The sequence below is a fragment of the Temnothorax americanus genome, unplaced genomic scaffold, assembly GCF_048541705.1.
Source record: "Temnothorax americanus isolate GAGA-0224 unplaced genomic scaffold, ASM4854170v1 Scaffold56, whole genome shotgun sequence".
NCBI classification, from domain to species: domain Eukaryota; kingdom Metazoa; phylum Arthropoda; class Insecta; order Hymenoptera; family Formicidae; genus Temnothorax; species Temnothorax americanus.
Window position 1 is genome coordinate 71,345 of NW_027509712.1, and position 12,961 is coordinate 84,305.

At 32.8% G+C, this 12,961-nt stretch overlaps 2 protein-coding genes across 6 annotated transcripts; one reads left to right on the forward strand and one right to left on the reverse strand.

The window, feature by feature from the left end:
- Positions 1-1,375: 1,375 nt before the first annotated feature.
- On the reverse strand, positions 1,376-7,473 carry Egh (beta-1,4-mannosyltransferase egh). Of its 5 annotated transcripts, none has more exons than XM_077419548.1 (3): positions 6,984-7,473; positions 4,897-5,705; positions 1,376-4,215 (listed from the first exon to the last, which is right to left on the reverse strand). In XM_077419548.1, exons 1-3 carry the CDS (start codon positions 7,138-7,140, stop codon positions 3,643-3,645), a joined length of 1,539 nt encoding a protein of 512 aa, XP_077275674.1. In that variant the 5' UTR covers positions 7,141-7,473; the 3' UTR covers positions 1,376-3,642. The 5 variants fall into 5 exon arrangements, with proteins under 5 accessions (XP_077275674.1, XP_077275676.1, XP_077275677.1 ...); XM_077419550.1 differs by lacking the exon at positions 6,984-7,473 and adding an exon at positions 6,663-6,975; XM_077419551.1 differs by lacking the exon at positions 6,984-7,473 and adding an exon at positions 6,135-6,598.
- Positions 7,474-7,532: 59 nt separating this feature from the next.
- Positions 7,533-12,630, forward strand: Riok2 (RIO kinase 2). Its single transcript, XM_077419553.1, has 6 exons — positions 7,533-7,736; positions 7,866-8,007; positions 8,351-8,729; positions 8,814-9,098; positions 11,137-11,821; positions 12,116-12,630. Exons 1-5 carry the CDS (start codon positions 7,671-7,673, stop codon positions 11,798-11,800), a joined length of 1,536 nt encoding a protein of 511 aa, XP_077275679.1. The 5' UTR covers positions 7,533-7,670; the 3' UTR covers positions 11,801-11,821; positions 12,116-12,630.
- Positions 12,631-12,961: the final 331 nt, after the last annotated feature.

Here is a 12,961-nt window from a genome sequence, read left to right on the forward strand (position 1 = left end):
TAATTCGTTAAACCCTACTTCATTCAGCTGTAGCGTCTTATTCCCTTTCTTTCTGTTAGAAATGTTTCCAAGAGATATGAATGGGAATCTCGAAAGTCCGCGGATGAAAAAAGTCTCATCTGATATTTTTCTTCGATGTAAATTATTCCACTACACTATCGTGCATCAAATGATGATTAAATTTCGAATCTAACTTAATTGGCAATTAACTTGCCAATGATATCTTTAATATTCTGTTGGATAGAATAATCTTTTATTTAGTATACATGGAAAAGAAAATTAGAGACAACGAATTATAATTAAAAATGTTTGTAAGAAATTATCAGTTGAATTAATTGCTTATTAAGTTGATCTTTATAGGTGTGTTGTCGAAAGTCGGCGATCCAACGAATAATCTCTATGCAATTTTGCCGAAATGATGAAAAAGAATACAATAACTCCTCACAAATCGTATCCTATACCATTGTTACTATCGTTTAGTGATAATAAAAATCGTAAAATTAAAAAAAAGAAGAAAAGATTATATAAGCTTGGAGATAAAAAATACAGATATTTATTTTGAAGCAATTTTTACTTCCAATTTTATTATTCTTTTTTTTTCAATATAATGTATCATCTAATATTCTTAATGTTATTCTTATTATAGTCAGTTGCAATTGTTATAACAATTCGGAATTTTACAGTAGTTATGATCATGATAACGCTATAAATTTCTTTGCTAATAATAGAATACGCTACATGATGAGAAATTTTGTGTAATATAATTTAGTACATATGTGTGATAAAAATCAAATCGTGTCTGATAAAAGATAAGATAAAAGATAAAAGATAAAAAGTTAACGTTACATAAAATTATATAAAATAATACTAAAGAATTATACAAAATTGTTCACATTATGCAAATGTTCCTATTATTGTTCATTATACAATTGTATTATACAATTGTTGTTATTATTCTTCACGTTACAAAAAAAGCTGTATTGTTGTTTCATTCAATTTTATTCACTTAATACGTGATTCAGAAATTCCCGAACTCGTAATCGCTAGGTGAAAAATAGATATAAATTTTACATCGAGATAATAAGACGTTAAATTAAACATTTTTAGCCAATTTCAAGATAGTTTTGTAGATTACTGTAGTTTTACATTTACCTCTTAGAAAAATATTTGGGAGAAAAGTAATATCGACAAAAAAATAATAATAAATAAAATAAACTTAATCCAAACGAGTTTGAGAAATCCTGATTACATTTATCTCTCAAATTAATCTAACTTTCATATTTTTTGTGCATTTATTCATATTTATTATGTTTGATATATTAAATTAACTGATATTGCTGTTAGGACAATGAAATAAATGGTTATCATACGAGACTAGTGTATAAATGGGCTTGTTCATTTTTCACTGACACAACAAAATAAAATACCTAAAAAAACATACTTAAAACACTTAAAAAGCATATTAATATACATATGTGAATATCTTATAGAGAGAATAACGTATAGAGCGCAATGCAATGCACGAATCTGTGATTGTATAATAATATGCAACAGTAAATTGCTATACTATAAAATGATCCAATTATAACAGAAAATAATTACGTGAAGAATGTAGTGACGCTGTGTGAAGTTATATAAGTTATTGTGACCTTTGTAATATCAATGTTAACTCTGCATTAGCACAAATACATTTCTAAGTGTCAAACATAGCACTTAAAATTTACTTTAAAGTCGCACTATTCATTTATACACGTTAATTTACATGTGTAAAATTTTATTATTAAAATTTAATTATTAAAGAGTCAAAATACCCTCAGAGATATCTGCAAAAGTATAAATTTTTTTTTATTTGAACACAACATATTTGGAAATAATATCTCATCGCAGTAATTTAGTGCTAATAACAGCTTATATTAATTATTATACGTGCATTATATGACGTAAATTTCATGTGCTTTATTCCTTCTTGACTAGATAATTATAAGTCTTGCTAAATATATTGCTTTGTTATTTCTAAAACCATTCCATTATTTTGTCATAAATCATAAAATATTTACGGAGTTCTGAAAATGTACATTACACAAAATTCATATTAATATATAAAGCTCTAGGAAGCCCTATTTTTTTTAGTAAGTTAAAAAGCCATTTAAAAAATTATTTAAAAGATGGATTATATATATATATATATATATATATATATATATATATATATATTGCGAATGTCGATACCAAAAAAATGTTGATACAAAATATTTCATAAAAATGTATAATTGTAACAAAATGACAATTTATATATTTTTATATTTTTTCCCATGAGTGATTCTTTTTATATAAATAATATAATGAGTAAAATTTTTAATGCAATGCATAACAAAATCACACTATTTAAAAAATTTACCATTAGACTCACATTTTTTTATATAAACATGCGAGTATCGACTTAACATGTCTTTTTTTAAAAAATGATTATCAAATTTTAAGAATACGGCAATCCAAAATTTAACGTTTAATTCAATAAATTTCATAAAATTAATTTAGATTTTTACATTTATGTTCTTTCTATTAAAATTTATAACTTCTCCACATATGTATATCTTCATAATTTGTTCATATTCTTCACTAATTAAGTTAATTATAAGAAATATATGATTTTTCGATTTTTATCAAGAATTAACATATAATACATGTTTTTATATATTTAAGAATTTTCATATCTCGCGTTAAACAATTAATTAACCTTAAGTACAGTACACATATATCAATTATATTGATGTTTTAAATGTACTATTATAATTTGTAATTAATTAAAAGTTTGAAAAGTACAAATTATGAAAACTACTTTAGTATCAAGACAATGAAATATTTTGTGACTCATCTTATGTATCATTTTTTAAATTTCTGTTTGTATTAGGTAATAGATGCTTTTATATTTTTTAAATAAGAATATTGTTATTATGTTATTATGTAAGAAAGTAAGATTTATCACAGTTTTTTGAATTAATGATGCATTTAAATGACCTATTACTATTTAAAAAACTGATAAATGCCTAAATAAAAATTTAGCCATCTCAGACATTGTTATTAATATGAAATTATGGTGATATGCATAACATTTCGTGAAACAATATTAAGAAGAGAATACTGTGATATGGCAAAAATAAGATATTTCTGAACACGGTAAAAATAGATGCAAGGAACATGTAAAATGATATGTAACTTAAAGAATGCTAAACATTTACACGACATTTACGTGAGATCAAAGTATATATATATATATATGACATGTATAATTTGCACTATGAGAATATGATATATTGGCATAAATATATTTTTGACATATTAATACTTTTAACAAATTTGGCAATGTTTTAATGCCAATGTAGAATACGCTTCTAATACTGCCGCCTACCTATTGCTGCATACATTACACCTTTCATTTTTGCCTGTTTTAAAATTGATCGATCGATCTATCTTAGAAATTTTGTAATTCCTACGTAATACTAGTTATAAATATTTCATTTGTGACAGTGATATATTTTCCTATATAAATTTACAGGTACTAATTATGCACATGCACAATGAAAATATTACGTTGTTGCTAAGTTTGCACCAGTTAGATAATAGCTCTAAACTGATGACGCATCACACAGTCACTGGCGGCCTGTATTCCTTGTTAACGACATAGAACTTGTGCTTCTTACCGAACAAGCCCCATATCACGGCAACATTCTCGATGATTATATTGAACGGAATAGTGGATAATGCACCGCATATACACAGTATAAATCGAGCAACACCGAAACGATATAGAGAGAACGATTTAACTACTCCGAACACATACATGTAAATATTTACCGCGCCGATAAACGCGCAAAGAAAGTCAATCAACGGCGGGCAATTAATCGGACATAATCCGGCCAAAACAATGTTAGAAGTAGAGAGAGGCATCGTCACCCACGAGTAACACGAAATACCCAGCAACAATTTTTTTCTCAATGGAATCGCTTTGGAATGCACGACAAGTAATATACCTTGCAACCATCTTTTTCTCTGCTGTACAAAGTCCCACAGAGTAAACGGTGATTTTTCCCACATTTCGCCGTCTACAAAGTTGAACGTATATCCCTGGGAAAATGCCTTCATCGCAAAGAAACAATCTTCCGCAACGGATCCGTCTAATCCATTATTAAACGAAACTTGTTTTTCCGCTGCCATCTGTAATACATATTCAAAACAACCTGTCGTAAAAATAGTCAAAGTAAAACAGATATATTTGTGTAAATGTCACTGCTTTAATAAGTGTTAAAATAGATATATTTATATTTTTATTGTATAGCAGTTAACAAGTTTATTCCCAATTTTTTACATGCCCTGTGACGCTATCAAATTATAAGAGTAAAGGTTAAATATTCGTAAAAAAATATTAAGCCATGAGTATTGATAATAAAATAAACTATATCATTTTATTTTAATTTTTATGTACGTAATTAGATAATGTTATTGGATACTACATTAGAGTATTTTAATAATTTATCTATGATTTTTCGTTTAATTGTTTTAATTACTGCGACATATAAAATATATTTTATTAATTTTATATTAAATATTTAATTTTTTTGCTTTAAAAAAAATTTATATTATATAATCAATATTATTTTTCCAAATATTTTAAAATGTTCTCTCTTATTATATCTACATGTTAAAATTCAATCTCATAATAACTCATAATAAATTGTTAATTAAAAGTTATATTTCAACGATTCAATTTGATATAAAAAATCCTTGATTCGCGCATCTCTAGTATATATGTATATAAAAAAAGTGATACATCTTTTAAAAAACTTTATATAAAGCTATTATAAGATTATACAAATTTGATGAATTATCAGTAATTACCTGCGTGACAACATACGATCCTTTCATGCTAAAAAATGGCTTGTGAAACATAGTGAACTGTAATCTTAGCTTTCCCATATCGTCCGCTACTCTGAAGCTATCAGCCAGAGTCGTAATCCAGTTAACAACATCTTCATTAGCGTACGTGATTAACCCTTGACCAAATTGATGTTTGCCATCCAGTACAAAGTTCAATATCCCGCGAACGGAATTTTCAGTCAACAGAGTCTCTTCGTCAAGGTGGACAATCCAGTCGTGATCAGCCAATTCGTTTACCGAGCTTTCGAGGCAGTATTGTAAAGCACGAGCCTTAAATAAGGCACCACTAGTTGTGCGATAATTCGGTGGGACAACAACTTCTCTCACCCTGCGATGAGGCGTCAAACCTATTGGCTTGTCGCTCACCACTTCTATTTGGAAGTTCTCGAGACCAGCCTCTATGCATTTGTTTAAGTTTCTCTTCACATTTGACTTCACTAATTGTGGATAATCTCCACGAGTCACTATTCTTATACAGATAAATGGTGCGAGCAGGGGCGAGCCTTTCAAGATAACTTTATCAGGGAATGCATTGTATATCGTTAATCCTATGAAATTGAATAGAACTTGAGGCAATGAGAGAAACGTCACTGTGCGCAGCAGGTACAACGTGATTGCACCGATAATGCCGTATCTTGTCCATGGATCAATCTCTACCTTCTCGTCCGTGTTCCATCGAAGGCCTCCGGATACAAATTCGAACACCAATATGACCACGAGCAGCAGGCAGCAGTGCAAAATATGTTTTGCTATACCGTTCAACATTATTCCTGCAAATTACAATTAATACATTTAACAATAACGCATTTTGCAAGTTCCAAGTACAATCTAGTACGACCACACGCGCTATTCAAAGCACAACAGTTTAGTCTACGTATATGTAAATATCACTTGCTATATACAACTGCCGTGGAATTTCGATCGCGTTTCGTAATCGTGACAGTTCTCATTAACCTAAATTATGGCAGTCGTGCCCGGTAAACGAGAGTATAACTATTTTCAAACTTCGCAGCGAAGATTGATCCGGCCTTCAATTCCTGTCGCATAACACGCCCGTATACGTATGTACACACAGTTAACACAGCAACATTGGCGCACGTATGTACGCGTCACGAATCACGATCGAGCTGAATTGCCAATACGAGGCTCGTGACTCGAGGAATTACAAAATTAAAATTAGTTCACGCAACGTGACTCACAGAATTCCCTCGAAGAGATAGCGAAACTGATAACCGAAGCGTGACGAATGGAGACGGTCGCGAGTTCTCGCGTGTGATCACGCGGACGAACGCGGCAACTTTTCTACGTGATCATGACTTAAAAAGCACCGATGGCAAAGTCCGAACTTCGTTTTTAGCGCGATCGAACGAGCGTCGCATCGCAACTCCCGCGAATCCCCGGTGAAGTTCAACCAAATGAGCTTCGACGGGCGGGCGGGCGGGAACGCGCGCGCGCGCGCGCGCGCACGACGCGTCTCTCTCCCGACTATCGGCGATAACGCGGTATTCTCGTATAACCTTGCCGTTATCGCATTCTTGTCTCGCGGACAAATGATTTGTAGGGGTAATATTGCGCGGGCGAACGCGGGCGGGACGCCCGGCGTGCCAGCCGACCGTTGTTGGTCGCAAACAAGCGTAGCCTTGAAATCTTGAATCGAGACGGGACTCAGCCGTTTTGCGTTCATCGTGTTCGGAGCTTCGGACTCCGGACGCACGTCACGCACGTACCTGCGGTGGTCGACGGTGGGTCAACGAATTTCCAGACTCAGACGTGCTTGACAGTCGCGAACGCGCCGGCTCTGCCCATTGCCCACGACGCCCACAACGCCCACGGCCGAATCGGGCGGATTCAGCGCCTTGTCGAATCGGCGCGCGGACCCGTTTTCATAATTTTAACGCAACCGTCTGACTCACGCATGCACGCATTGCACGCACAGCCGTCGCAATTCACCACTTATTTATTACACGCGAGCCGCGCGAGCGAGGGTTCAACGCACCGGTTTGCGTTTGTTTTTTTATTTATTTATTTTCTTTTTTTTTTTTTTTTACCGTTGTCGAGTGTCGAGTGATCTCGAGGAAGAGCGACCGATCGACTCTTTCGAGCGGCTCCGTCCACACTCCACAGCTCCTTTTTGCGGGATTCATCGTGCGATTGCATGCAGCTGATGCAGGATGCAGCGCTGAATGCATAAAGCTGCATCCCCATGGAGAAAGGAAATAGCGGAACGGAATTACTCTGATTGGCTAATCTTCAGGTGGGAGCTTTCTATGTGGAATATTATAGCGAATTCGGGCGCTTGCACTAGTGCACACTGAGTGCGCACTAAGGCTTGTTCTTAATCAATTGTTATTATTTACAGATCATCTTAAATACTTCTTAGTCTACAAAATGATTTGTACAGCATCCATATAGATATTACAGATTGTTTTATTGGCTAAAAAGTTTTTAAATGTGTATTTAAATGACTTTAAATATAAGAATAGATTATAAACAAGCCTTAGTGCGCACTCAGTGTGCACTAGTGCAAGCGCCCGAACTCGCTATTAGCCAATCAGAGTTCAATGCTGCAGCAGGGCCTTTACATTTCATGGGCATCACTGATGGTAGCACTGGTAGCTTCCAGTCGCATGTCGCACGTGTGCATGAAATTTCTGCAATTGGAATGTTTAACATTTTGAGATAAAGCCGTCTGAATTATATGAATCGTTCATAACTTTATCTGCAATCTAATAAACATGGGAAAGCTGGACGTAAAGATATTGCGGTATTTAACCACGGAATACTTTCGTGTTTTGACAGCGGTATGCATTTTTTAACCTATATTCGTTTGTGAATTACAAGATCCTTAATAAGCTTTTGTTGAATCTGTATATTCTGTTGCTTTTCTTTTTTCTAATTATAACAGTTCTACATCATTTCTTATATTTCAGATTGAAATGGGTATGAAAAATCATGAACTTGTACCTGCTCTACTTGCCGCACAAATAGCGAATCTGCGTTACGGTGGAGTTCATAAATTGCTCAAAGAAATGTGCAAATACAAATTGCTTAGTTACGAACGAGGCAAGCGATGTAAGGCATTAAAATTTATATGTGACCATAGGGCCAGTTTCACCAATGTAATTTTTTATTAAACTCGTTCTTCGTCTCTTTCTAATGTTTATGCCTGTCAATGTAGATTAACTTTAATCTCGGTTTAACTTACGTTTCATCTCTCTTTAGTTCTAAAATTAGAAAGAGATAAAACGCGTAAGTTAAACCGAGATTAAAGTTAACTTACATTGATTGAACTAAACATAACTGCCCCTTAGAAAGAGACAAAGAGTGAGTTTAATCGAAGGTTACGGTTAATCGGAGATAGTGAAACCACTAACAATAAGTGTAAAACATCTGATAATAAATAAAAAATTTTCAGATGATGGTTATCGCTTGACGAACAGGGGTTATGATTATTTAGCCTTAAAGGTCTTAACGCAAAGAGGAACAATATGTTCCTTTGGTAATCAGATCGGCGTTGGCAAGGAATCTAATATTTATGTTGTCGCTAACGAGGACGAGACGTCGCTTTGTCTAAAGTTACATAGACTGGGTAGAACGTGCTTTCGAAACATCAAAGAAAAAAGAGATTATTATCAGCACAGACATTCCGCATCTTGGTTGTACTTGTCAAGAATTGCTGCAACCAGAGAATTTGCATATATGAAAGCACTTCTGGATAGAGGTTTCCCTATACCAAAACCAATTGATTTCAACAGGCATTGCGTTGTTATGGAGCTGGTTGAAGGTGGACCTTTGTATGTTTATCAGTGATATTTCTGTTACTAATTAAAAATACCACTTAATTATATATAATATTTTAATTGTATTATTTCATTTAGGTGTAATGTAAATGAAGTAAACAATGTGGAAGCATTGTACGACGAGCTCATGGATTTGATTGTTAGACTGGCGAATCATGGTGTTATACATGGAGATTTCAATGAATTTAACATAATGATCAAAGATGATGGCAAGCCTGTTATCATTGATTTTCCACAGATGGTTTCTACAGAGCATGAAAACGCAGAAGCCTACTTTGAAAGAGATGTGAACTGTATCCGTGATTTCTTTAAGAGACGTTTTGGATATGAGAGCGAACTATATCCAACTTTTCAAGATATATCGTAAGTAGTGAAAAAATATATTTTTATTCCCATTATTGTATTCTAATTATTATTATATATATACTAGCTTTTTTTGTAAATCCCTTTACCAATCATCACCCAAATCAATCACCTTTACATTCTGTATCTGTAATTTTTAAACACTTTTCAAACCAAATAAGTATTTTTACTTCGCCAGAGAATAATTAACCCAATTAAGAATTTCCATTGACTATATACTGGCAATGATTATAATCGTGGCAACGATTATAATCGTCGTGACAAATCGTCACCGCGTTTCGACCAAGGATTCTGGTCATTCTAAATTGATGTAATTTTAGATGCTTATAATATAAGCGTCTTAATTAAATAATTAAATTTATTGCGAAAAATATTACGAAAAATATTCAATTTAGAATGACCAGAATCCTTGATCGAAACGCGGTGACGATTTGTCACGACGATTATAATCGTTGCCACTATTATAATTATTGCCAGTATATAATCAATGGAAATTTTTAATTGGGTTAATTATTCTCTGGCGAAGTAAAAATACTTATTTGGTTTGAATACACACCTTTGACTGAAAATCGGTGTTCCATCTTATTATTGTTTGTCATCTTAATACATGTTATTGCGATAAATATTACCGCATGCCTTAGTGGTCGAATTGGTACGACACCCATCACGGAGTGAGGGAGGTTCCAGGTTTGCACCCTGGCTGAGGTAATATTTTTTGCAATAAATTTAATTATTTAATTAAGACGCTTAGATTATAAGCATCTAAAATTACATCAATTTAGAATGGTCAGAATTCTTGGTCGAAATGCGGTGACGATTTGTCACGACGATTATAATCGTTGCCACGATTATAATCATTGCCAGTATATAGTCGATGGAAATTCTTAATTGGTTTAATCACTTTTATTTATATAAAAAATTAAAATGGTGGACTTCCACCCTTGAAGTTCTACCTATTGGCGCGTTAGGTTTTTTATAGTAGGCCTTCGTCTTAAGCCCTATTATACTACTCATATTATATTATATTCTCGCATAGCGCAGAATGCATTTTAATAGTAATCACTGCGCACTGCGCAGAATGCATTTTTGCTGCAATTACTGCGCCAATCGCAAAATGCATTTCTGTCCCTCTTTAATTTACTTTATTTTACTTATATTATTATTATCTAACCTCCTAGATTGATGAAATCAGCTGTTTTTCGTATTGGTAATCACGGAAATTCGATACCCGGAAAACGATCAGCATTGCGTAGAAAGGAAAGATATCGGGAACAGAAAGATTCTCAGCGTTAAGGGTCAAGCATATTGTCTGACCTTCTAGATTAATCAAATAAGCTGTTTTTCGTATTCATAATCACAGAAATTCGATACCCGGAGAACGATCAACATTACGTAGAAAGGAAAGATACTAGACACAGGATGATTCTCAGCGTAAAGGCACAAGCAGAACGATGATCTTTTTTAGAGAGCGCGCGTGCAATAAAAAATACGTTACGTAATCATGCGCTGGCCACGTGGTCATGAATAACTTTGCACCAGAAAGCATTCCCATGAAATTGGCAACAATCATGTGCCAGAGTAACGTCATGCGTCACCTCTCCATTATTTTCATGAACGCGGGACATATTTTTAAATATATATATATATATATATATATATATATATATATATACCCTATTTTTTATATATAATTCAATTTCGGAACCGATTTCCAAAAAATCGGTAACAAAAAATAATACACATCATTGCTATCCCCAGAAAATTCAACAGACAAACATTAGAAACATTTTGGAATCGGTTTCCTAAAAAATTGGTAATAATGCGGTTCTCAAAATACGTCTACGGCCTAAAGAGTAACATGATAGTATACCAAATTTTTGGTTCTAATTTGAAAACTGTAGATTTGCATAGTGGACAAACATACATACATACATTCATTTATATATATATATATATATATATATATATATATATATATATATATATATATATATATTTTATATACCGATCTAACAAGTTAATATTTTATCTGTTTTAGACGTGAGGACAACATAGATACAGAAGTTAAAGCCAGTGGTTTTGCAAGGGAAATAGAAAAAGAAATTGACATTTTCTTAACAGAAATTGATTTTAAATATAAAGAAGAAAAAGACAACGAAGATGTTGAGTCTGAGGGCAGTGAGGATGAAACGTATGAAAATTGTGTTGATAATATTGAAGATTTGGAATATCAGTTAAATGATGTACAAGTTCAAGATCGAACTGCAAAAGAAAATATTGATGTTCCAATAAGAGAGACAGTACTAAATAACGATAATGAACATTTAAAGGAGATATCTACTGTGTCATGTTCTGACAAGCAAAGCAACGTGGAAAATGAATGTAAACGAAATAACGAAGATGTAGAAAATGTAATGGCCAATGAAGAATACAATGATTGTACATCGTATGGTTTATCATCAAACCTGGAAGACGAAGCAGTACAGGTTTATGATGACACACGAAGTATACGGAGTATTTCAACAGCTGCTACGATTGCACCAGACGTGATAAAAAAGAGAACAAAATTAGCACTTGACAAACGTGAGAGGAGCCAGGCAAAGAGAGCACTTGTTAAAGGAGAAGCAAGCGCAGTGACGAGAATACGAAGAGATAATAGAGCTACAATTAAAGAATCGACGGGAATTTGGGGTTGGGAATAAAGTACAAGTTATTTATATATTGTAAGTTATTTTTATTACATACAATTTAACAAATACACGATTAACGATGTAGAAGATTTTTTTTGTAATTAGTTTATCTTAATACATTGATGCATGAATACAATTATTTCCTTCTTTATATTTCCATTACTTATTTCCATTTATGTTGCTTGCATGTAAGTTACGTAACAAAATACAAGCAGTTTCAGATATTACCTTGTTTAGTCTGAGGGAAATAAGTGTTTTCAATTGAATATTTCTTATCTTATATAGAAAAAAAATAAAATAAAAATATAATACTGTATTTTTTTCTAGATACTATCCAGAAAAAGAAAGAAAAAAATATGGAAAGTAGTTCTATTTGAAGAACTAAACATTCAATCCGTTTCGGATTGCTTCAACTGCATAATTTTGTAATATTCATTTGTAATTCATTTGTAATGTTCATATAATTATCATGTAATTGCGGAACAGATACTATCAAAGATATGTACAGCTAAAGTAATACAAGCGGTTTGCCCATATTATATGTGTAGGCAAACTTGATATCCAAACGTATATAAATTAGACGTGCATAAAATTTATGCATTATTAATGAATAATTTTATCTTGAGTATTATTGTATATTAATATAATTAAATACTAATGAGGAACTTTTTGCATCTTGCAACATAAAGCATTAAGATGATGGCTTAATCTATTGTAAACCAAACTAGAAATTCTCTAAAGATTCATATTTTTCTCACATGTGTTAAGCAGATACTCGTCACAGATAGACAATCAAAACAAAAATTATCAGATTCTAAATAAACCTTTCACATAAGATAAGATTTCTTCAACATTTGTATTTTCTCAACTTTCTCCTTTAGTCCTTTCCAATCGGGGTGTCTAATAACATATCCCTTCTCTTAAAACGTCGAACCAATTAGAAGAATTTTAAGAAATACCTCTTCTAAATATAGATCGTACAGTAAGGATTTCCGATCTTTAGAGACAATTCGTCGTTCCCAAGAAGCGATTGTCCAAGCTCAAGTTCAGCTTCTAGTGTATAAGTACAGAAGGAGAAGTTTTCTGGAGAGGCGCATAATCAAGAGGAGAATAGGTATATATTGTTTTATCTATTTATTTTGTCGCATCTATCCCATGTTACGTCACATTGCT

Coding starts and splice junctions, on each gene's coding strand:
- Riok2 (XM_077419553.1), top strand. CDS start 7,671: ATGGGAAAGCTGGACGTAAAGATATTGCGGTATTTAACCACGGAATAC. Junction 8,730..8,813: donor CTGGTTGAAGGTGGACCTTT/GTATGTTTATCA, acceptor TATTTCATTTAG/GTGTAATGTAAATGAAGTAA. Junction 9,099..11,136: donor CCAACTTTTCAAGATATATC/GTAAGTAGTGAA, acceptor TATCTGTTTTAG/ACGTGAGGACAACATAGATA.
- Egh (XM_077419548.1), bottom strand. CDS start 7,140: ATGGGGATGCAGCTTTATGCATTCAGCGCTGCATCCTGCATCAGCTGC. Junction 5,706..6,983: donor TCACTCGACACTCGACAACG/GTAAAAAAAAAA, acceptor TGTAATTTGCAG/GAATAATGTTGAACGGTATA. Junction 4,216..4,896: donor GATCGTATGTTGTCACGCAG/GTAATTACTGAT, acceptor TATGTATTACAG/ATGGCAGCGGAAAAACAAGT.